This window comes from Peromyscus eremicus, chromosome 4, assembly GCF_949786415.1.
Source record: "Peromyscus eremicus chromosome 4, PerEre_H2_v1, whole genome shotgun sequence".
Lineage (NCBI taxonomy): Eukaryota > Metazoa > Chordata > Mammalia > Rodentia > Cricetidae > Peromyscus > Peromyscus eremicus.
The window spans coordinates 130,316,710-130,342,706 of record NC_081419.1 but is presented as its reverse complement, the minus strand read 5'-3'; the positions used below and the strand labels follow the sequence as shown (position 1 = coordinate 130,342,706).

Here is a 25,997-nt window from a genome sequence, read left to right as displayed (position 1 = left end):
TACAGAAGACCATCTCAGAAAGGTGTGCCAGGAAGGAGAGGGGCTCTCTGAAGTCCAAAGATTAGTAATACTGCAGGTTTAGTGCTGAAAAGGTGTTATCTATTCTGAGAAATTCCCATTCCACTTATGAGGCTGCTTGAGAACAGCTTGCCAAGATTGAGAACACGTATTTATAGGTTTCAGGGTTTCCTTTGGTAAATGAAAAAAACTTTAGTTATAGTGCTAACTCTATTGTATTTATAACTATAACCTATAATTTTGTCATTACTTTCCTCTCATATTCACATAAAATTAACTGATATATGAAGGACATTTTAAATAGAAGAATGAATTGCTTTGAACTGGGTATGTAACTCAGTAGTAGATCTCATGCTTAGTATACCCCAGGCTCTAAGGTTTGAATCCCAGCCTCCCTTCCCTAGAATGGTATTCTCTTTTGAAAAATAAAAAAAAAAATCCTATGTTTCCTATAATTAACCCGAGAGGGCTTGACATATTATCAGTCCTAAGTAAATATTTGTTGTTGCTGGCTGTAGGAATGCACAGTGAAGGAAATGTGCCTTCTTTGCATGCTGAGTTGCATTCCGTGTAAACATTAATTATGGTACTGAGCATGCTATGCTATTAAACCTAATGTGGGGCTGTGTAGTGTAGAGCTGTTGGTCTTCTTGACTATTTATGTGTAGGAGTTACTTTTTGTCTTTCCCAGAGACTGAATTTAGTAAATTAATATTAGTTTCCTGGGGCTGACAAAGTGGCTTCACAAGTCAAAGCTCTTGCTGGAAAATGGAGTTTGGTCCCTGGATCCCATATAATGGTGAAAGGAAAAACTGACTCCACAAAGTTGTCTTCTGACCTCCATGTGCTTGCTGTCTCCACATCCATCATCCACACACGTACACACTTGTAAATTTTGTTGTTGTTGTTGTTGTTGTTGTTGTTGTTGTTTGTTTTTTTGAGACAGGGTTTCTCTGTGTAGCTTTGGAGCCTGTCCTGGATCTCGCTCCGTAGTCTAGGCTAGCCTCGAACTCACAGAGATCTGCCTGCCTCTGCCTCCCAAGTGCTGGGATTAAAGGCCTGGTCCACCAACACCCAGCTCTGTAAATTTTTTTAAAAATATATTAATTCCCTAAGTATAGGGGTGGCTTCCATCAAGCTTTGACTATGTTATTTTATCAACTAATGCCCATAGTCTACAGTCTGAATTTTTCAGTTGGTTGATCAAGATTCAGTTACAAATATAGCATTCTTTATACTTCATCTTTTGACTCATTAAAACCTTTTGTTACATATTTTGTAGTATCTTTTTTTTTTTTTTGGTTTTTTGAGACAGGGTTGCTCTGTAACTTTGGAGCCTGTCCTGGCACTCACTCTGTAGACCAGGCTGGTCTCAAACTCACAATCACCTGCCTCTGTCTCCCAAGTGCTGGTATTAAAGGTATGTACCAACACAGCCTGGCTTTTTGTAGTATCTTTAAGGTAGATGCTGTTTTGACTTTTAGGGAAATAGCTGTCATTTGGGGGAACTATCAGTGTAATGGCTTACAAACTTATAAATCTAATAAATTAGGATAAGGAAACCCTATGTAGACCATAAACGTACTATGAAATTGCTTCCCAATTCTAATTGTAATTTAAGATTTGAAATCATATCAACTTCCCATTAATTCATAATTGTGGTAATTTTTCAAGAAACAGTCTTTGTTTAAAAAACAGACAGTTTAATAGAAATGACAGTTTTATCAGTTTATCCTTACAGTGCTTCTACATTTTATACCTTAGGTTTCAGTTCATGATTAAAAAGTGAATGAGCCTCATGGTAAAGCTCAATGCTAGAGTCCTTGTCTAGCATGCATGAGGACCTAATTTTGATACCCAGTTTCAAAAAAGAAAAAGTGAGTGCTTTCATAAAATTATGAGATCTTAACAGCAAGACCGTTGTACATTAATCTTTAAAACTTGGCAGAGAGAAGAGGGAGATTAGGTTATTGTCTCTGTTCCTGAAGTTGAGATGCTCAGGGTGGGGCTGGGGGCAGAGGTCCTCCCAACAGTCTTCAGCCTTGAAAGATGCTGCTGTGTTGAAAAGATGTCAACCTGTGTTGACCGTAACATAACTTGGGCCCTTAGACATCCCACAAGTAGATTGCTTTTTCAATAACCTCAGGTAGCTGTTGGTCTGTTCCTTGTAATAATAGTCAAAGTTTGTATATTGCTTTTCTGTTTTCAAAATTTGCTGATCATGAAATTCCTAATAGACTTTAGAAATGTCTTAGTTACTTCTCTATTGCTATGATAAGATAACATGAACAAACCAACTTATAAAAGAAAGAGTTTCTTTGGGGCTTATTGTTCCAGAGGGTTAGAGTCCATGACCATCATGGCAGGAGCATGGCAGCAGTCAGGCAGACATGGTGCTCAACCAACAGCTGAGAGCTCATATTTTGAGTCACAACCAGGAGGCAGAGTGAACTAATTGGGAATGATGTGGGCTTTTGAAACTTCCAAGCTCCAATGACACACCTCCTCCATCAAGGCCATACCCCATCCCTTCCCAAACAGTTCTACCAATGGGGGACCAAGTGTTCAAATATATGAGCCAATGGGGGCCATTTTCATTCAACCCATCACAGAAACCAAACCTGAAAAAATGAAGAATTAATGAGCACTTGGCACCAAACAGAAAAAAAGTGTTAATAGAGACTTGTCCAAGATTTGGATGCAGAATGCTAAAGTTCAAATCCTTGCTCTGCTGCTTGCTAGCTGTGTGGCTTTTGGCACATTATAAAGTCAAGCTGTGCCTCAGTTTCTTCATCTGTGAAAGGGGGAGGATTACACTGCCTAGCTTATAAGTGTTGGAACATAATATAAAATAATGAATGGATAAAATGCTTGTCCTGGTACCTGACATAGGATAAGCACTCAGTAACTGGCAGGTATGAACATAAAGTACTGCTGGTAGGGTTCTTGTATGTCATTTACCACATTCACACTGTAGAAAGGAACAAATTGTTTTCAGGGATTCTGCCTTCAGCTGGTAAGAACCCGGAGCTCTTCCAAGCTCTGTACCAGGGCCTTGCCAATAGTAGCTTCCCCAGTGTCTTGAGCTGCGTCCTTCAAGAGTGGAAGGCAGAAGGGTGTGCTTCTGGTGCTAGAGTTGCTTTAGACAAGCCTTGTATTGGAAGACTCTCTGTTAGTTGAGAGTCTGTAATTAACAAGATCTCTCTATGGGGATTGCTTTGTTCTAGCAGTTATCTGTACCAAGACCCTGGAATGAATAAAATGAACACATAGGGCAGACTTGGATTTCCAATTTGGCAGTCTCTGCAAATCTATTTACCACCTGCTGCCAAAACCCAAGAATGACATAGCAAAAGGGCTGGGGGGGTGGGGAGGGCTGTTGTAAGGGGTGTGGTTATACCTTATCCAGGGCCAAGGAGAAGCAAGGGTATTTCCTGTTAGAATGAAGATCTATGAGTATACCTCTACAGCTGCCTTTGACCCTCACTCCCCTGTTTTGCTTATGTAGGGAGGGAGGTAGCATCTGAAACTGTTTCTTCCTGTAAAGAGATACACAGTTTTCATTTGTGCAGGGAAAAATCTGTGAGCTAGATTTTAAAAGGTCTATTTGTTCCATGGAGTTGGTTTGTTTATTTGGCTTTCCAGGCTGTCTCTTGAGATCCTTTGCTTTATAAAGGGCCCCTAGGGGACAGCAGTGAAACCAACATTCATTACCCTAGATGCTTGGGAGGATGCTTAAGTCAATGGTTTTATGATTAGATTAATTCAGGCTTTAAGCCTGACAAAACTTAAGAGCCAAGTCATCACATAATTGTGTTTCTTATAGATGGAAGTATGGAATGTAGCCCAGTGTCCTGGAATATCTTCCAGAATCTGGGCTTGGTGTCCAAACAGTGGTCTTAGCCCCATATACATTCAGGTGTGTGGGTTTAGTCAAATCACTTTAATTTTCTGTCTCTTCCTTATTGGAGGAAAGGGACACTGCTGAAGACCAGTGCTTCTTTACCTTAGTTGTATTTAGCAATTACCCATGGACCTTTAAAAACAATGCCTAAGTCCTGCCCCAACCCGTTAAAATGATCTTTAGGATTGAGGCTCGTATTGATATTCTTTTTTTTTTTTTCTGGAGCTGAGGACCTAACCCAGGGCCTTGCGCTTGCTAGGCAACTGCTCTACCACTGAGCTAAATCCCCAACCCCCGTATTGATATTCTTTAAAGCTCCTAGGTCTAATTGTAACTAAGAAAACTGTAGACAAGATGACTAGGGATTTTGTTGCTTTTAATTTAAATGTTTTAATTTGTGAGAATGTCATACACGACTACTGTATTTCTATAATGTCCATCTCTCCCTCTTTTTCCTCCAGCTCCTCCTGTGTCTTCCTCCAACTCCTTCTCAAATTTACAACCTCTTCTATTATTATTATTAAACAGCTATAAATATACAGCACACGACCTAGTTGGTCCATTTAGTGTTGTCCATATGTATATGGGTTTAGGGCTGACTCTTTTAGATTGGGTAACTTATCATGGAGTTTGTCCCTAGAGAAAGTAGATTGTCTCTCTCTCAGCAGCTATTAATTTCCTGTAGCTCTTCATCTAGTGTGGGTCTTCTGAGATTTCCCCCATCTACATTAACATGTCAGCTGGTGTTGTGATTATGTAGGCTTTATTTAGGCAACCATATTATTGAGATTTCATGGGCACACCTTCTCCATCTAGAAGATACTGTCTGGCAGCAGATATCCTGGTCATCTGACTTTTAGTCTTTCTGCCCCCTCTTTGGAAATGTGGTGTAGGAGTTGCATTGTAGATGTATTGGTTGGAGTTGAGCATCACACAGTCGGTTGTTCTCTGCATTTGGTCCAGTTGTGAATTGGTTTATTTGGTTTTGTTTGTTTTCTGAGACAGAATTTCACAGAATAGACCGTGCTGGCCTTGAACTCACAGATTCACCTGCCTCTGCTGGGATTAAAGGCATGTGTCTCTACACCTACCAGATTTCCTTTGTTTCCTTCCTTCTCTTTAAAAAAAGAGAAAGCCGGGCGGTGGTGGCGCACGCCTTTAATCCCAGCACTCGGGAGGCAGAGCCAGGCGGATCTCTGTGAGTTCGAGGCCAGCCTGGGCTACCAAGCGAGTTCCAGGAAAGGCACAAAGCTACACAGAGAAACCCTGTCTCGAAAAACCAAAAAAAAAAAAAAAAAAAAAAAAAAAGAGAGAGAAAGAAGAAGATTTATTTAGGGAACTGAAGGATTACCTCAGTGGTTATGCTGCTCTTGCAAAGGACCTCTGAGTTCTATTCACCAAACCCACACCAGGCAGTTCAGAACTGCCTGGAACTCAGTTTCTAGAGATCCAATGCTCTCTTCTGGCCTCCACAGGCACCTGCAAGTACATGAGCATACTAACACATACATACACATAAATAAAAGTAAAATGTTGAAAAAATAAAAATAAAACTACTTCTTTAATTTTTTTACTTAAAAATAAAAAGGTTTTATTTTATGTGTTTGAGTGTTTTGTTTACATGTATGTATATGTCAGAGAGAGAGCTAGATTTATTGAAACTGAAGTTAGGGACCATTGTAAGCTGCTGTGCATGTACTGGGGATTAAACTGAAGTCCTATGGAGGAGCAGCCAGTGCTCTTAACCACTAAGCCCAATGGTTGTGGATTTCTATAACAGTTTCCATCTTTTCTATCTGCTGCAAAAAAAAGCTTTGATAAGGGATGAGAGCTATACTTACCTGTGTTTTTTGACTGGGGAGTTGAGGCCATTAATATATAAAGTTGTTATTGAAAGGTGTATGTTATTGCCGTTATTCTGCTGTTTGGTTTGCTTGGGTTTTGCTGTTTCTGTTCTTAGTCTTATTTTGTATTTCAGTAATCATAGCTTCATTTGTTTTCTTTCTATGGTTTCTTGGCTATGCTTATTCCTCTCTTCAGTCTGAAGTAATACTTTTGGTATCCTCTGTAGAGCTGGTGTGGTGGACATGAATTCTTTTAGCCTGTTTGTATCATGGAAAGTTTTTCTTTTTCCTTCAATTACAGTGGCTAGATTTTCTGGGTGCAGTAGTCTAGGTTGGCATCTGTGGTCTTTTAGAATTTAAATCACGTTGCTCCAGGCTCTTCTGGCTTTTAAAGTCTCTACTGAGAAATCAACTGTTGTTTTAGTGGGTTTGCTTTCATATGTAACTTGTGTTTTTTCTCTTGTAGCTTTCAATACTCTTTCTTTGCTCTATATATTTAGTGTTTTAACTATAATATGCTGTGGGGAATTTCTTTTTCTACTCTTACCTATGGTGTTGTTGGCTTCTTATATGTCTTTCCTTTTTTAGGGGAAGTTTTTCTCTCATCCTGTTGAAGATCTGGTCTATGCCATTGACCAGAGATTCTTTTCCTTCTATGTCTATAACCCAAAGACCTTTTCATAGTGTTGAAAACTTCCTGCATGTTTCTCCCATGTTTTGTTTTCATATTATTTGTTTGAATGGTCTAATTACTTTATCTTCAAGTCCTGATAATTCTGTCTTCTCCCACATCCAGCCTACTGATTAGGCTTCCCCTGAGTTTTCTAATTGAACTATTGAGTTTTTCAGTTCCATCTTATTTCAGCTTAAGTTCTCTTTAGTATTTCTATCTCTTTACTGAATTCAGTTTTCAGATCTTGAATTTTCTTCATCAGTTCATTCAGCCTTACACTTGTGTTTTCTTGGACTTCACTAAGAGTTTACTGAGGCATTTGCTCATGTTCTCTTTAAACTCCTTAAATTTTTTTGATCATGTTTAGGATTGTTCTTTTGAATTTTTGAGTCCTAGGGTTCTATGTAATTTTCACTGGAGAACATTTCTACAAGAGTTTTAGGGTTGGGGGAGACATTATCTTGGCCTTTCATATTGTTCAAGTTTTTTGTCATGTGACGTGGGCATTTGGACTTCTTTTACTGGTTGTGTGTCTGCTGTGAGAGTCTAGCCTGCCTCGGGCTGGCTGATGTAGGACCTGCATGAGTAGAGGTAGGCCTTAGGACTGTAGAGGTGGCATTGAGGGGTCAAGTTGTTTCTTCTTCGGCTTTGTCTTATGGTTTTTGTTCTATGGTTGTTTCTGGTTTGTTTTAAGACAGAGGTTCACCATGTAGTTGTGGCTAGCTTGGAACTCCCTCTATAAAAGAGATGGCATCAAACTGACATCACCTGCCTCTGCCTTTCAAGTGGTGAGATGAAAGGCTTGTCCACATCTGGCAAAGATGACCAAGTTTCAAACAACTGATAAAGCTAAGCTTATGTATCATTCTTCCTAGAAACCATCAGTGTCGTCCATAGAATATAAAGTGGTCTGTGTCCTTTGTTCCGACTCAGTTTCCTTTGTAGCTTGTCTTCTCTCAGTGGTCATCCATTTTTCCTTGCCTTGAGTGTCCTCACTTGGAATGGCTGCTCCTGCATTCCAATTATTCAAGCATATCCTTTCAAATTTATCCTTCTCACTTCCTTTGGGAATGTATTGGCCATCGTAGCCCTTATTATCTCACCTCTGCACTGGGGAAGCTTCTTTTAGCTCTAATGCTATGTTCCAAACACTACACGGACTATAAGACAACCTAAGCAACCCCCTTTCTTCTTGGTAAGGTGGAACACATATAGAAATACCACTGTGAAACTTGCATGCCCTTAAACATTTATGTTATATCGTATGTTGTTGGATACTCTTTATATGTTCTATTTTGTGAGTTACTTGATGGATAGACCTTTTCTAGCTTTCTTCTTCAGCCCAGTAGGAGCTCTCAGCTCTTGCCAAAGTGGAGCCTTTTCCAGAAGATCTGTGCTCCCTCATCACCTTGTCTTTAAGGAACTTTTTTTTGTTTTTTGTTTGTTTGTTTTTTGAGACAGAGTTTCTCTGTGTGCCTTTGACTATCCTGGAACTCGATCTGTAGACCAGGCTGGCCTTGAACTCACAGAGATCCACCTGCCTCTGCCTCCTGAGTGCTGGGATTAAAGGCATTCATCACATTTATATGTACTTGAAAGTACAGGTATTTCTTTATGAAACTTCCTCAGTAACTACAACCTGTATTAGTTGTCTTTTGTCTTAAACCTCTGTAATTTAAGGTATTTTTGTTTCTTTTTCTTTTTCTTTTTTTGGTTTTTTGATGTAGGGTTTCTCTGTGTAGCCCTGGCTGCCCTAGAACTCGAGCTGTAGACCAGGCTGACTCAGAGATTTGCCTGTTTCTATCTCCCGAGTGCTGGGATTAAAGGTGTGTGCTGCCACCACCCTGCTAAAGTAGTTTTCTTAACTGATGCTTATACCCTACAGAGATTATTTGGCATTGCATGGAAACGGTTTTGGCTGTTAAAGCTATTGGGGGATGGTGCTATTGCCATCTAGTTGTAAATGTCTGGGATATTACTAAACATGGTAATGAATAGAACACATCCTCCAACGCTGTCTTTGTCTATGATGGTCAGTGAGGCAGTGTGTGAGACTGGGCATAAAGTCAGTGTTTGCAGTTAGAAAACTTGAGTTTCAATTCCAGCTGTGCCATTTATTAGCAGTAGTAGTTTAGTTGGTCTGTTTCTTTTTTTTTTTTTTTTTAATAAACATGACCTTTGTTATAATTTAACTTTTTTTTTATGTGTATTGGTGTGAAGATGTCAGATCTCCTGGAACTGGAGTTATAGACAGTTATGAGCTGCCATGTGGGTGCTGGGAATTGAACCCAGGTCCTCTGGAAGAGCAGCCAGTACTCTTAACCACTGAGCTATTTCTCCAGCCCCGTTTGTCTTCTTAAGCCTCAGTTTTTTTCATCTTTGTAATAGCAGCGATGCCAGTACCTCTACTTTTCATTATGATATCCAATGAGCTATTAGGGGAGAGAGAGAGTACATACGTATGAGTCTACATGCTAACCCAGTGTTCTGGCCAATCCTCTGGATGCTTCCTGCCTCTTCCTGTAACTGCGTCAGGACTAGCTGCAACTGACTCCTTCCAGCTCATTCTCCCTTACTGTGCCTCGTGTTTGCTCCCTTCATTCTGTTTTGGTAATCTATCTGCAATCTTGCCAAAACCAAAAGTGATTGACTTTGCCCATAGAATACAAATGAGTATCTTGGTGTCAGTATGTCCAGACAGAGCCAAAGATAACAAATTACTTTGGTCATGGGAGAATGCTATGAAATAAGACAGTACTTTATTACTGCTTTAAAAAATGTTTTTAACGGCTGGAAATTTCACAGCACAGACTCCCATGTTCCTTTGAGTCAGACCAAATGTACCTGCCTGCTGATTTGCTGAGTGACCTTTACCAAGTTCTTGATTCATACTAGGTTGCTAATTGGTTGACCTCTTAGAATTGCAGTAAAATATGAATTATAAGGCAAGCATTCACCCTGAGGAAAATATGAAGTACTACATTTATGGAGAAGTCAGAGTGTCAGTCCTGTCCAGGACCCAAAAAGATCATTCTGCCCAACTTCTTTCCTTTACAGATAGAGAAACTGAGGCCTAGACAGGAAAAAAGCTTTGCCCAGTGTCACTCAGCCAGTTATGGTCCTGCCTAGGTCTGAAGTACACTCCTGATGTCCTTATAGACTCTTTTTGGCACAGTAAGTGTCCATGTATCTCCAGGCTTCTACTTTCTGAGTGGACAAAGGCTTGCATTTTGCATCTCTGGACTTTCTTTCTTTCTTTCTTTCTTTCTTTCTTTCTTTCTTTCTTTCTTTCTTTCTTTCTTTCCTTCCTTCCTTCCTTCCTTCTTTCCTTCCTTCTTTCCTTCCTTCCTTCCTTCTTTCCTTCCTTCCTTCCTTCCTTCCTTCCTTCCTTCCTTCCTTCCTTCCTTGTGACAGGGTTTCTCTGTGTAGCTTTGGAGCCTGTCCTGGATCTCACTTTGTAGACCAGGCTGGACTTGAATTCACAAAGACTGTTGCCTTTCCTAAAAACCGTTCTTTCTGGCGTATTCTCCTTCTAGTTGATCTGGCCTATTGAGTCTTTTGAAATCCATATGGTTTATTATATAAAGAATAGTGAATATATTCTTCTTGGAAGATGGCAGAATGAAAATAATACAGTCTCTGCTCCATCTCACTATCTCTAGTAAAGATGTTGTCAGTGATCGCTCCTTCAATCCACCCTCTCATCTCAGGTGATCTCAGTCCTTAGTGGTGGATCATATGCTAGACTATTCTCCCTCAAAACTGATAAAAAGCCCCAGGAGAGTGTACATTAAAGGTTGAAGCACACAATTTTAACAAGTGAAAAGTAGCCCTTGTTTCTAAAACTGGCTACCAAGAAATAGCTGGAATTTAATTCCCCTCTTCTTATTTTATATTCTCCTTGCCCTGAATTAGCTACTGAAAGAATGAGTTCTTATCCTCATGTGATGACTCAAACCTCCATTTCCAAGGGGTCTGAGTCATTGTTGGTATGTATAAAAATGCTTTAGGCTTCCATCGACTTTACCTCAAGGGGTGCCATCGTGTGGGTGGAGAGGAAGGAACTGATCCAGGTTCCCATAACCAGCTGGTGGGGCCTGGTATAGACATTATTTTATAGTGGAGAAAGAAAAAAAAAAAAGTCATTTCCTTATCCCTTACACGTAGAATTTCCAAAAACTGGTCCAAGCCTAAGTTTCTTGCTTATAAAATAAATGAAAATATCTCCCTGGGAAGATTGATGTGAGAGTTAACCATAAGATGCTTAGAGAACTCTGGGCATGCAGTTGGTGCCTACTTTTGCCCCTTTCCTTTTCCTTCAGTTGAAGGGTGTCTGGGTTTTATCACTCTTCTTACTTCCTTTCTAGACTAGGAAAGAGGGCAAACATTTGTTGTCTACTGTAGCTTATGAAATCTTTACCAACCTTTTGAAAATATACCAACCTTTCTGTGCCAGGATGGGACCTGGCAACAGATGCCGGAACTGCAGGCCACAGATCCCCAGGAGGGAGCCAGTCTGTGCAGCTGAGGGATCTGGAGATGGAGTTTTCCACCATGTGATCTTACTTTTCTTATAGATATTATAAAACTGCTCACTGGCAAGGGCCCAAGATGGCAGGAACTAAGAAAAAAGAATGCAGTAGGTCCCTTCATATGTGGAAGGTGACTGCTCCTGTCTTCTTGCCAATTTCTAAATAACCCTGGAGCAACTCCAGCAGTCCTTCCTTAGTCTGCCCAGCTAAGGGGACAGTCTTCTGTAGTTTGCATCTAAGTGTGCTGGCACAGACATCTCACTTTCTCCTGTTGTAGATGCAGGAGATGGCCAGGCATGGTGACACTTGCTTGTAATCCCACCACTTAATATCAAAAGGATGAATAATTCAAGGACAGTCTCAGATACATATCAAGTTTGGCGCTAGCCTGGATTATATGAAACCTTGCCTTAGAAAACAAACAAAAAATGCAGGGGAGCAGTAAGTGGATGTCTTCCCTGACAGGCCCACCCACCCACAATGAAGTTTGAGCTCTTTTCTTGTGAGTGAATTGAACTAGGAAATAAAGCAGGTGCTATGGAAAACACAATGTCAGGAAATCACCATTTTACATGTGAAAAAAAGAACATCATGGGGACAAACTAAAATTGGTGTTTATTTTGAGACAGGTTCTTCCTGTGGAGCCCAGGATGGCATCAGACTTTTGGTCCTCCTGGCTCTGCCTTGCCAGTAGTAGTAAAAGGTTTATCCTTACATGGAAAAACTGTCAGTAAAGTATCTTTTCATTATTCTGTTATTTTCACTTGGTCTGAATGGTCATATAAAGTCCTAATGAAAAGCAGCCACAGTTTATTGTATGATTAATAAACAAAAATTGAGTCTCGCCGGGCGGTGGTGGCGCATGCCTTTAATCCCAGCACTCGGGAGGCAGAGGCAGGCGGATCTCTGTGAGTTCGAGGCCAGCCTGGGCTACCAAGTGAGTCTCAGGAAAGGCGCAAAACTACACAGAGAAACCCTGTCTTGAAAAACCAAAAAAAAAAAAAAAAAACAAAAAAAAAAAACAAAAAAATTGAGTCTCAAAAAAAAAACCAAAACAAAACCAAAAATTGAGTAAATTTCAGGCCATTTTTTTTTCAGAGTTGGAGATTGAACCCAGGGCCACATGTGTGCTAGAAAAGTAGCTATACCTTCTGAGTTTTGAGTTTCTACCTGTTTCTTAGGCTAGTGATATATAGAACAATGTCTCTTGTCATGCTGGACAGAAGTAGCAATCCTCATCACCAGTCGTGTGAGCATGGGGAACAGCAGCAGATACACTGTAGTATACTGCATTGCTAAGCTGTGATGTTTAGTAGGAGAGCTGTATTCAATCATTTTGTCTAATTTCAGTTCACAGTGGGTTTAATCAGATCTAATTCCATCATGGGTCCAGCATCTGTAACACACCAATCTCTTCTGAGGCCTTCTTAATTCTCACCAATTAGAAGCAATTGTTTCCACTTGGAACTCTGTCTCTTATTTTTATTTATCATTTTATAAACCATTGTCATATCTGTTCTTTTATTCTCTTCTGATCTTTCGCAGTGTTTTGCACAGTAGGTCCCCAGTAAGTGATGTTGAGTGGCTACATCCCAAACTCATTGAATTAGCATCTTTGCTGTTTTGATAGGTCCAGGGACAAGAGAAAAGGGAGAAAGTCTAGAGCTTTGAAGTCAGGGTGAGAATCATGTGCCTGCAGTATCCAGTATTCAGTCTACCCATGACTGTATGGTGGGGTGATGGAAAGCTTTCTGGTTAGCTACCTTATCTCCCTCTAGGCGGCTTCCTTTCTTTGAATTCCACAATTTGTTCCCTTTACTTGTTACCTATTGCTATATAACATATCACTTCAAAACAAAATTATTTATTTTTTATAGTTTCTGTGAGTCAGAAACACAGAAACAGGCTTGGCAGAGCAGTTCTGGACAATGTCTCATATGGTTGCTGTCAGATGTTTCTATGGCTTAAACATCTAAATTCTTGACTGGGGCTTTAGGATTCATTTGCAAGATCACTCACATGGCTAGCAGGTTAGTACTGATGTGTTAATCCCTTCCACATGGACCTCCAGAAGTCTGTGTATGCCCTCACACTATACTAGTTTTCTCTCTTGGCAATAGAAGCTCAACATCACAGAAACTACAATGCCCATGTAATAGAACTCTAAAAAGTCACATTTTATTATGTACTTCCCTCATATTATATGAGCAATGTAGGTCATTCCTGGTTTATTTGGGTGGGAGATTATAAGTGAGTGTGAATATCAAGAATCAGGGATAATGGAACTCATAGAAGGCCATCTCAGAAGTCAGCTACCATCCTCCTATCCATGCTGCGATTTCCTCTTCATTGCCATTGTCATTATTAATTCAGGGTCCTATTCTGCATCATTAACTTTGAGTTGTTAACCTTCCTTAACCCACTCTCCACATGGTTGCTTCCAGAGCATAGTTTGAGAATGTTGTTCTCTTACCCATCTTTAGGAACCAAGATATATACTGTGTGAGTGCAAAGTCTATTGGATTTGTTGTTTCTTCATTAAAATATCACCACAGACTTAGTAATCTAAAGCAACACACCTTTGTTATCTCAAGGCATCATGGATCCTTTGTAAGGCTGCAAACAAGATGTCAGTTTGGTTTACCTCTCAGCTGAATCTCCATTGGGGAAGAATCTGTTTCCAGAGTCATGTGGTTGTTGGCAGTATTCAGTTTCTTGTAGAGATACTGAACTTAGGGTCTCGGTTTCTTTTTTTCCCTCCTTGCTGGCTTAAGGGAAGCTGAGCTTAGTTCCCTGCCTCATGGCCATCTTAGAGCGTGTCAGCTGGCTCAACAAAGCTAACAGGGCAGATCATCTTTCAGCAAGACAGATGTTAAGATATTTTGTAATGTAACCCCTAAAAGTATTCATGTACATTCTATTACATTTCCCTCATTCTGTTAGTCAAAAGCAAGGTACAGATCCTCCCCACATTAGGGTTTTGGGGGTGGGAATGGGAAGCTGTGGAAAGGAATGAATACCAGAGGAGAAGAATAACATAGTCCATTTGAGAGTCTGTCTGCCTCCACTATGTGTCTGCTGCCCCCTGTACAGTATATGATATACATAGAGCAAATTCCAGTATCTGAATGAATAATGCGTTATGTTTCCAACACCAGCTTGAGTATCTGTCTTATCTTCCATCTCTTCTGTTTCAGAGTTACTGGTTCATTCTTGAGACTTATCTACTCTAAGCCATCCTCATGGATGAACTTCAGGATGTTCAACTCACAGAGATCAAACCACTTCTAAATGATAAGGTAAAGACTATTTTGCTTTAGATAAAATATATACAGATGGTTTTCTTCTGCTATTAATTAATTTCTTATATCATCAGAATACTAGGTAAAATATTAGCTTGATTTTTAATGCCTGGAGACCAGAGGGCGGAGTTAGCCAATAGTTAACCAAAGAGGCCAGGCAGTGGTGGCACACACCTTTAATCCCAGAACTTGGGAGGAGGAAGCAGGAAAATCAGGAGTTCAAGGCCACCCTGGGCTACAAGAGATTGAACCAGTCTAAAAGAGAATCAGAGCCAGGTAGTGGTGGCTCATACTTTTAATCCCAGCACTAGGGAGGTGGAGACAGGAATATAAGATGGGTGAGATAGGATCTCGGCTGCCCCTTCAGTCTGAGGATTCATGGAGACAGGAGGGGCTCACCCCATTCGGTCAGAGGATCCAGAGAGATAAGAAGTGACTGTTGCTGCTTCTTTACTTCTCTGTTCTCCAGGCAAGCTTTATTTGTCAGAACACAAACAAAATACCATACAGCAGGGAATATTTGTAAAAACTCATTTCTTAACCTACTCTTTGGTGTCTCCCTACCTTTTCTTTTCTTTTCCACGAGAATATACAGTCATTTTTTTTAAGTTTTCCTACTTTATAGAGATCTAAAAGGGAAAAAATAATATGGCCAATTTAAATATAAAGTGTAAAGGTGCCATTGGATTTAGGATCCAAATGCTTTACCTTTTAGTTTCTATAAGGAGATTTTAACACGCATGGTTAGTGATAGATACAGGCTACAATGCCCTCCTAAAATTTGTTGAGTCTACAATGTGACCTTTTGGTCAACATCATCATTTTCATCAGAGAGAGATGTCAGTAGTATACCTCATTTTTTGGTGGCAGGGGTGTTGTTTTTTTGATATAGGGTTTCTATGTATAGCCCTGTGTAAACCAGGCTGGCCTTGAACTTAGAGATCTACCTACCTCTGCCTCCTTAGTGCTGGGATTAAAGGTGTGTACTGCCCTGCCTGACAGAATATACCTCATTTTTATCTTAGCATTAGAGAATTTCATGATGAATGGCATAGTTGACAGCCACTAGGACTCACCAAATACAAGGCATGGTATGAGGTACCAAACATCAAGACAAGCAGATCCCTCTTGTCCTCCCTGTTCAGTATACACATCCGAAACGCTTTCCTACATTATTCTTTTGGTTTATTGTCCTAGTCTTCTGTCAAAGTACTTTATAGCTTGGTGTGAGTCCATAACATCCTTAAAGGAAAAAATTAAGAGAGTGTGTGGATAAGGTGAGTGGGTGGGAAAGGGTGAGAGCACTAAACAATGTTGATGCTAATGATCTTTGTCTGTCCGAAGCAAGGCTCTTTATAATATCTAGTTCTGCTGACTTACAGTTTTTACTAAATTATATTCATCCTGCCGGCCCCATACTTATCCCTGTGACTTCTTCTCTCTGTCACTCCTTCCTTTGACTTTCACTAGACTTCATGTTCTCTCCTTTGGCAGTCTATACTTTTTAACACCCTCTTGACTTCTGCTGCCCTCCCCCAACATGTTTCCAGAAATCTCTATCCATTAAATACCATCTTTCTATGTATAAGGAGGATTGTACCTAAAATAATGTGCAGGAAGAGGAGGAAGGAACTAAAACCTACAGCTGTGAAGCTTGTGTCTGGCCACAGAAATGAATATTCTCAAGGCAGGAGAAAGCAGACCATTTAGCTTCAGTAACTAAATAACCTGCCCTCAGTCTTGCTAACCATCAGGTAAGGGATTGTTTAAAAATGAAGGTCCCAGACCAGTCTGAGGGGTAAAGACTGTGGTCAGTAGGTGTCAGCTTTGGCTTCTCATTGGAATTACCTGTGGAGATGTAAAAATCACTGATGCCGAAAGTCATCCCTCCTAACTAGTACCTTACTGGACTGGTCTGGTATATAGTTTAGTTGTTTTGTTCGTAACAGGGATTGAACCAAGGATCTTTTACATGATTGTCAAGTGTTCATCCACGAAGCTACTTACCCCCATCATCTTCATTGTTGTTTTGAGACAGGGTCTCACTGTGCAATTCAGACTGGCCTTGAACTCTGGATTCTCATTTATGCCATGTCTTGGCTTTTTAGCATTTTTAAAAGCTCCCAAGATTGGGGGCTGGAGCGATGGCTCAGAGGTTAAGAGCACTGGCTATTCTTCCAGAGGTCCTGAGTTCAATTCCCAGCAACCACATGGTGGCTCACAGCCATCTAAAATTCGATCTGGTGCCCTCTTCTGGCATGTAGGCAGAATACTGTATACATAATAAATAAATAATTTAAAAAAAAAAAAAAAAAAGCTCCCAAGATTGAGACTGGACCATAGTTGATTTTGATTGGCCAATGTTAGAAAAATGGCCTGATTGACTTCAGATATTTGAAGACTGAGACACAAATAAATGCCCTTCCCTGGCCCTGAAAAGCCACAAGATGGCTGAGGAGGCATTAAATGCAGAAGTTAGTTGCCTGTGTACATCACAGAAAGGGCAGTTGGAGAAGGAAAGGCATGGTGGTTGTGCCTATAGAAAAGTACTGAATTGGGGCTGGACAGATGGCTCAACAGTAAAGAATGTATATTGCTCTTGCAGAGGATGTGAGTTGGGTTTCTAGCATCCAGGTTGAGCAGTTCTCAACTGCCTATAACTCCAGTTCCAGGAGATCTGATGCCCTTTTCTGGCCTCTATGGACACCTGCATGCTCATGCACATATTCCCACAAAGGCACATACACATAATTTACACAAAGGAAAGAAAATCCCTGGATTAATATCTGAACCTTTCTAAGGCTACAAGGATGTTTCAGCTAGGTCTAATGTGTGCCTTAACATTATAGAATGAATTGTGTCCCCCCCCTCCCCAATTTTATGCACAGAAACTTTAACCCACACCACATGTGACTTTTGGAGAGGAGGCCTTGTGGTGGTTAGTTTTTTGTTTTTGTTTTGTTTGTTTGTTTTTCAAGACAGGGTTTCTTCTGTGTAGCTTTGGAGCCTGTCCTGGAACTCACTCTGTAGACCAGGCTGTCCTTGGACTCACAGAGATCCACCTGCTCTTCCTCCCCAGTGCTGTGATTATAGGCATGCGCCACCAATGCCCAGCGTGATGGTTAGTTTTAATTGTCAGCTTGAAATGATTTAGAATCACCTGGGAAGGCAGTCTTGATGAGGAATTGATTATCTAGACTAGGTTGGTCTATGGGCATGACTGTGGGGAATTGTCTCGATTGTGTTAAATGATTAGGGAAGACAACCTACAAGTAGGCAGTGCCATTCTCTGGGTTTGAGTCTTGGACTATATGAAAAAGGAGAAGGCAAGCTGAGCACTGCAAGCATGTGTGTTCTCACTCTCTCTGCTCTTGACATCCCAGCGATAATGGATAACCTGGTTTGTGAGCTAAAACCAAACCTTTCTCTGCTAAGTTGCTTTTGTCAGGTGTTTTTATTGTAGCAACAGTACAAACCTAAGACAGACCTTTACAGAAGTGATTAAAATTCAATAAGGGCAGAAATATAGCGACTCATCTGATAGGGTTGGTGGCCTCCCCCTGTTACCATATGAGGGGACAGTGAGAAGGCTGTTATCTGTGAAGCAGGAAGAGCCCTCATCAGAGACTGAACTGAGCCACAACCTCCATCTTAAACTTTGCGACTTCCAGAACTGTGAGCAACTAACTTTCTGCTGTAAGAATTCAGATCTGTGTTATTTCCTTGTGACCCAAATAGACTGACACCAAGCAAAGTCTCACTCCCTAACATCTGTCAGTTCCTCTTTGATATGCTTGTCCTGTTTCCATCCACTTCCCACACTCTATCTTGCTTCTTCCTCTCCCTGAGACATATTCCTGTCCCATTTACTATTCATGAAAGTCCCGTGTTCAGACTGAGTAGACAAGAGTTCCCTTTGAACGGTGGCACTATCAGAGAATTATACCTCATATCCTCCCATGTTCACTGATCGCAGGGATTCCTTGGTATTTAAAAACTGCCAGCTTAGCTCAGTAAGTTGGTACTTTTGTATATGTTGTAAAAGAAAATGATGAGGAAAGTGCCTCTCACCCATCTCCACCATTTCATTTGATGCTCTAAATAGCTTGGTGAGGTAGAGAGCACAGATAATGGTATTTCCATATTGCTGAGTAAAATAAAGCTAAGAGAGGAAGTAGCTCTCTAGATTGAGCTCCATATAATGCTCGCAGGATTTCTTCATATTAACACTGATGTTGTTTTGGACTAGATATTCTTTGGGACACTATTCTGTGCATTATAGAATGTTTAGCAGCAACTTTGGCCTGTATCTTCTGGATGCTACTAGCTAGCTCTCCCCTAGTGACAACTGAAAGTCTCCAGACATTGCTAAATATCTTCTGGGGTAAAAGGTCCCTGGATGACAACCACTGGCACTGGATTTGAATGGATAGATGCCTTAAGACACTTTTGTTCCTTTGGCTTCCTACCTTCCCTCCTTCACTCTCTCCCTCTCTTTCCTCCCTTCCTCCCTTCATTTTTTGTGGGGTACGGGCTATCCAACTATTATTTATTTATTAAGTACTTTTTATGTGCCAAATGCTTTACATCCATTCTCTCTTAGTACTCAGATTATTCCTTTGAAATAGTATTAATATTCACTTAGCAGATAAAAGTAAGCTGATTGACAGGCCAGCTTGCCCAGTCAGTAAGTGGTAGAGCTGGGACTGAAACCCAAGTCCTTCCTGTTTTGAAATGTTCTGCCAACTGTTGGGACCAGGTAGACTTTGCCAGTGTGACTTCTCTTGTCTCTTTAAGGAGCAACCTAGAGATGTATATTATTTTACCCCATCTTTTTCTTCATGATTTGCTCTTAGCCTAAGACATCGCCAAACCCCTTCAGGCTTCAGGGAGCTAAAGGAAATGTAGACCAACTCTACTGCAGAGAAGCGTGTCCTGGGTGACCATAAGGAAGCATTTTCCATATATTTTAAGAGACACTTATGTTAACTTGTCTCATCACTCGTTGGTATTCTTCCCATTTTATTTTAGTATGCCTGTAATTTTGTCTATAGCTCAGAATTGTCAAGAAGTGGGTGAATTTGCCATGTTTATTTTGGCTCCAGTGATGAAAAGAATTTACCACCAGTACAGAATGTATAGATAAATGAGTGTTTTGGGTTTTTTTTTCTCAAATAGCATTATAAATGTGGTGGTACAGACTATAATACCAGTGCTTAGAAAGCTGAGATAAGAGAACACCAAGGCCTAGAATACATAGCAACATCCTGTCTTAAAAGAAAAACCAAGCATAGTAGCTTACCTCTGAAATCCTAGTACTTGGGAGACAGAGTCAAGAATGTTGTCAAGAGCCCAAGATTAGTCTGAGTTACATAGTGAGTTCCAGGCTAGCCAGGCAGGGCTACATAAGACCCTGTCTCAAAAAAAAATATTTAACCAATTTCAGAGTATTTTTACAAATATTATATTATTCTCCAGTCTGGCATGTTGGCCATACCTTTAATCTCAGCACTTGGGAGGCAGAGGCAGGTGGATCTCTGTGAGTTGAAGACCAGCCTGGTCTACGTAGTGAGTTCCAGGACAGCCAGGGCTATGTAGAGAAACCCTGTCTCATAAAAACAAACAAAAGAACAAACATTATATTATTCTTTTTGCCTCTTGCTAAATAATCACCTGTTTTACAGATGAGGCACTTATCTTGTCCAAAGCCAGTGTCTATTAAAGTATTAGAGCCCAGTCTAGAACCTTTAACTTTTAACTCTGGCCCTGATCTGGGGGTCTGATGCTCTTCCTGCTGTCCACTGCTGCTGCTTGTTTGTTATTCAGCCACCTCACCCAGCAAATCTCATACCAAGCAGGAGAGTTGACCATGCTTCATTCTCCCTGTCTTCTAGTGTGCCTACTTGCTTTAGATACTAAAGAGCCTAGTAAAAGCCAGAAGCCAGGTATAAAAACAAAACAAAAACAAAAAACAAATAGGAAGCCACAGTTGAAGATATATCAGGAAGGGGAATAAATACCCAAGGGGATGATGGAAACAAGCTATTTGCTTTGTTTTGATTATTACAATAAATTGTGAAATAACTCATATTCATACTGTAGTTTAAGGTTTGTTTTTCTACTGAGACTAGGCATGTAAGCAAAGGGAAAGGGGAGGGTGTAAGAATTGTAAGAGGGAGAACTCTGGGATCAACTTTTAAAAAATTACTTTTTATTGATATGGTTATTTTGTCTGCATGTATGTCTATGCAACACTTGTGTGCCTGATGCCCACAGAGACCAGAAGATGGCATTGGATCCCCTGGAACTGTAGTTAGAGATGCTTGTGAGCTGCCATGTGAGTGTTAGGAACCTGGGACCATGGAAGAGCAGCAAGCACTCTTAACTGCTGAGCCACCTCTCCAGGCCCTAGGAACAACATATTTGTAAGCTCCAGGAGAACAGAAACAGAAGAGTTTGTGTCAGGGTTACTTTTTTTAAAGATTGTTTGTGGAGTAGGGCATGGGGTGGAAGGAGATTGGATGGCTCAGCCTTAACAGCACATGTTGTATAAGCCTGATGACCTGAGTTTAATCCCCAAATCCTATATGAAGGTGGAAGGAGAGAACCAGCTGCCCTTTGTCCTCTGACCTCCACATGTATGCAGTGGTATACATGTTCCCCCTCCAATAATACACATACATACAATAATAAAATAACATTTTTTTTTAATTTAATAAAGGTTTCCAGAGGGTCTGCCCTATTTGGTGGGTTACTGGTTAAAGGCTGGGTAGCTGGAGTGTCAGGAAGGGGTGTGTAATAGGGCAGGAAGTACCTAAGTTCCCTAGCAGTCCCAGGTGAGCCTGCAATATTTACTTACTATGATCAAGCCTCATTGTGGATGGTGTTGCTTGCTTAGAATCTGAGATTATGAAAAAATTCCAGGAAAAATCTGGCTCAGGGAAATGATAAGAGATATTGTGGAGTTAATTAGAGGCAGGTTTAGGGATGCCCCTGCTACTGTAGCTGTTGGCCCTGGCCAATGAGAACTTGATCACTGTATATTCTGCGTTTCTGAGAACCAGGAGAAGGAGTGTGCTCTGAAAGAAAGATTGTGGCTGAAAGAAAGAAAAGGAAGGGTGTGTGGGGATAGCTTGATGGTAGGTCACACATCTTATATGTATGAGGCCCTGGGTTCAATCTCTAGCACTGCCCCCCCCCCCAAAGTCTGCAGTTAAAATCACATTTGTTGACATTTCCATCAGAGGGTATTCTGAGGTGCTATTTCTGGTATGCACTACAAGGTGGGTATGTCTTAGTGTGCTGAGACAATTGTCACAACTGCTGTAAAAATGACCTCAATGGGACTGAGGCAGGCAGTGGGTTCCCAAGAAGGTATCAATGCCACCACAGCAGACTGGGTGACTGTCAACCAATTTCAAGGAACAGGAGATTGTGAGAAGAGCCCAAACCATAGCCACAGCCTATCAGAGTGCTCAAGGAATTTTTAACACAGGAGTCTACGACCTATAGCATTAGCCCAGTAGCGTGTAGTGTAAGTGTCAGTTTCAAAGTTGAAATTGTATTTTTTTCAGCAGTCGACAGGTGATAACTTGATTACAGATGACAGTCTTATCATAGCATCTGGACTCCATGGATTTATTTAGGAAGTCTGTTATTTTTTGAAATAATGATTGATATAGATGCTTAAAATACATACACATAGAGTTTTCATTCTCATCTTGGATTATCAGCTTGAACATATTTCTCCTCAGAAAATGATTTGCTGAGGAGGCTAAAGCGGAAGAATCATAAATTTGAGGCGAGCCTAAGCTATATAGCTCTATCTCAAAGCTTTGAAATAACACTGATTATTGACGTATGTTAATTGTTTGTTTTACTCAATTAAAAACAAATGGGGTATTTTTTGAGCTTATTTGAACTGCTTGTTCATGCTCCCATTTTCATTTTGCTTTCTGTTGGGAAGGATTTTTTTTTTTTTTTTTAAGAGAGAGGCCGTGTTTTTCTTCTCTCTAGAAGGTTCTTTGTTGTTTTGGCTTTTGTCCCTAAGGGTGGAACCTAGGGCTTCTGGTGTGTTACCCAAGCTTGGTATCACAGAGCTACATCTCCAGCCATGCTCTCCTTTAGAAAAATTTTATCTTCAGAAAGAATCTTGCTAAGTTGCCTAGACTGGCCTGTAATTTGTAGTTGTCCTGCCTCAGTGATTCATATAAAGTTGAATTACAGGTATACTACAACACTTGGCAGTCAATTTTTGCGTCCTTCTGTTTTTGAGATCAATTTATTTCTAAAACTTTTTTTTTTTTGGTTTTTCGAGACAGGGTTTCTCTGTGTAGCTTTGCGCCTTTCCTGGGACTCACTTGGTAGCCCAGGCTGGCCTCGAATTCACAGAGATCCGCCTGGCTCTGCCTCCCGAGTGCTGGGATTAAAGGCGTGCACCACCACCGCCCGGCTGTATTTCTAAAACTTTTATTGTTGTAACAACTTACTATCCCCATGTTAGTTCCTTCCCTCTTTGGTATTTGTGTCTGCCTCAAATTCTCTGTCTCTTTTGAGGTGTTCATAACCTCTTCAAGATGACAGTTTTGCACTTGCTGAGTGTCAGGACCAAGAATAGGTGGTGAGTCAGACATAGACCCCCTTCCCTGCTGTGAGCACACAGAACAGGCGGGTTCACTGGGTCTTTTTTGGGTGTTGCTTTCAAGATCTTATTAGCTCATCTTTCTTTACATTGTGGCCATTGTCTTCTGCCTCTCAGAACTTCATATGCTTGTTTTGCCTGCATGTATGTGTATAAATGTACCATAGCATGCTTAGTGCCTGCAGAGTTCAGAATAGGGTGTCGGATCTCCAGGAACTAGTGTTACAGACAGTTGTGAGCCACCAAGTGTATGCTGGGAACCAGGACCTCTGGAAGAGCAGCCAGTGCTCTCAACCACCGAGTCTGCTCTCCAGTTCCACTTTTTACATTTCTTGATGTGACATGGTATTGGGAAAATACATCTCTCTTCTCTCTAGTGATTACTGTTTCTCCCTTCCAATTTTTTTTTATTTATTTGTGTTACATACTCTTCTCCTTTCTTTGACCAGTTCTTAGTTGCTTTTTCCTTACTCAGTTGGGGGAATTACTTGCTTTGCATTTATAATTTTCTTGTTTGCTTGTTGTTTAATTTTTTGTAGTGCTGAAGTTACAACTCAGGGCTTTGATGTGTTGTGCAAACACCTTTATACTGAGCCATGTATGAAACTCAGAGCATTGCACAAAGACAGTCTTGCATCTCTCTCTCTCTCTTTCTCTCTCTCTCTCTCTCTCTCTCTCTCTCTCACACACACACACACACACACACACACACACAAATAAATAAATGAAAAATTTATTATTAGTACCCTTTTTTCCTGGGAGTCGAGTTTGTGCACTTGAGTAAGATTTTTCCTAATTCCTCAACAAACAAGATAGCTGACATTTCTGGAAGGAATTGCTGTTTCTGATTTGGCATTTCTCTTGTGCTCATCTCAGAGGCTTGTACCTCACAAAATGCCTTGTGGTTGCTATCCCATGATCACAAGGAATCTGAAGTCATGCACCCAGTGACAGCTGCTCCCGAAGAGCCCAGTCAGATTAGAGTGATTTTTCTTTAATCTTTCTAAATAATCCCTAAAGGAACCTTTAGGAACACTGTAAGACTGCAGCCCTAATGTGGCCCATCTTTAAACCTATGCCTTTTTGTACAAATCCTTTTTGTTTGGTATATTACAAAAGGGAAACACATGCTTATAGTAGAAAAGCATTAAAGAAATTACAATCACTCACAAACTCTCTGCAGAGATAGATGTTTGGTATTTTCCTTCTGGTCCTTTTTTTTTTTTTTTTTTTGAGACAAGACCTCATAGTCTAGCCAGGCTGGGCTGGATTTCACACTGTATCTCAAATCAGCCTTGAACTCTCAGCAATCCTGCCTCAGTCTCTAAGGGATAGGACTATAGGCATGGGCCTTGCTTAATTTTTTAAAATTGTCTTGCTTACTGCATAAATCAAAGAATTCACCTGCTGGTCACTTATCTCTTACTAAAACCATCTACTTTAGTCTGTGCAAGGACCCTTCCTTTGGTCTTTCATAGTCTTACTGGAAATGAAATGCAGTGGCTTCTTTGAAGAAGTTCTTGTCTGTATCTTGTAGGACTAGTAGGAGGCACATAACACCATGATATCTTTTTGCTTATAGCAGCCTTCCTTGGAATGTGCTATCCTATCTCATCTGCATGGTTATCATAGCTGTCTTTCCATGCTGTAACTATATCAGACTTTAAAATTATTTATTCAGTTTTGAGTAAAAAATGATGCTTAGGCTAGCCTTCTCTTCTCTGTCCTTGTTTATTATTTGTGGCATCTGCAGTTTCCCAGTGGTTGTTGGTATGTTGTGACTTTACTGTGTACATCTTAGAAAACCCAAGGCTGTTTATCTAGAATCTTACTCCTTCAAAAGGTCATCAGACAGCATTATACAGATATTTCTGCAACAGTGGAAGTGTTTTGTGTATGTGCTGCCCAGTAACATGGGCATTAGATATGGCTAATGCAGCTGAGAAACTGATTTTTTTTTTAAATTTTAAACCTAATAGCAAGGTATATTCCATACACCTGTAATCTCAGCACTCAGGAGGTAAGAGGATTGTGAGTTCAAGGCAAGCCTAGGCTGCATAATGAGAACCTGTCTCACAAAACAAAATTAAAAACAATGCGGAAAAAGTTACATATATACGTGCATAACTTGAATTCTTTATGTAACTGATGGCTACCATATTGTATTGCACTGATCCAGATTACCCCAGCTGGTTCTACTAGCTCCTCTCCTGGGCAGGGTAGTCTGCTTCTTTTGGTGTGTGTACCCATAGGCTCCACCTCAACCTTTGTTCTGTCTTGTCAGTTGGGTAAGTGGTGGGGTCAGGAAGAATGGTAGTTTTTTTTCTTTTTTTAATGTTGGGAATCAAACCCAGGGGCCTTGAACATACTAAGGCCAGTGCCCTAGTAGCCACACAACCACCAGCTACACCTCTGGCTCATGGGAGAACTGTTTCTAAGATGAGCTTCTTGAGCAGTTGTATATCTAGAAAGGCAATGTTGAGAAAGGCTCTTATTTGCAGCTCCACACCTTCTGGAGGCTGTTGGGGAGAAAAACACATGTGCCATTATATAACAGTCTAACTGGTAAGAGCTTTTCAGGGACGGGCTTATCCTTTATGAAAAATCAAGTCAGAAGGGTTTTTCTCTCTTTTTCCAAATCCATCACCTGTTACCCTTTTTGTGCTCTTATGTTGTACTCTTTCAACTTTGGCGGCTTAAACACTGCAGATGTGCCTCTGAATCATTCCCCTGATTCCCTCAAGCATTACGATCATATAATCCCCTTCCAGAAGCTTGATGATTTTATTTGGAGCTTTTAGATATGTTGTGCTTTTTTAATGATTCAGTGATTCTTTTCCTCTTTTTTTCTTATCAGCAATTTCATAGGATATAATTAATATGCCTGTCTATTAAGAACTCCGTTTTGTTTTTCTTTCCTTCTGTAACATTGCTCTTTAGAAAAATGTCATTGATTTTTATTTATGTCTGTGTGTGAGCCTGTCTATATATGTGCAGTTCCCACAGAGGCCAGAAGAAGGCATTGGATCTCTTGGAACTGGAGTTGCAGGTGGTTATGAGCCACCTAACCTGGATCCTCTGCA

At 40.5% G+C, this 25,997-nt stretch overlaps 1 protein-coding gene and 1 non-coding gene across 2 annotated transcripts in view; both read left to right on the top strand.

Annotated features, from left to right (window-relative positions):
- Window positions 1-25,997, top strand: part of LOC131909880 (protein NDRG3) — a 66,889-nt gene that overhangs the window by 4,870 nt on the left and 36,022 nt on the right. Inside the window, exon 2 of the mRNA XM_059261783.1 lies at window positions 14,169-14,270. Coding sequence (XP_059117766.1) covers window positions 14,214-14,270 — 57 coding nt within the window. The 5' untranslated portion in view covers window positions 14,169-14,213. The remainder of the gene's footprint in view (window positions 1-14,168; window positions 14,271-25,997) is intronic.
- Window positions 21,289-21,373, top strand: LOC131910154 (small Cajal body-specific RNA 18). The gene has a single exon (XR_009379015.1). It is a non-coding gene; the product is annotated as a small Cajal body-specific RNA 18 (non-coding RNA).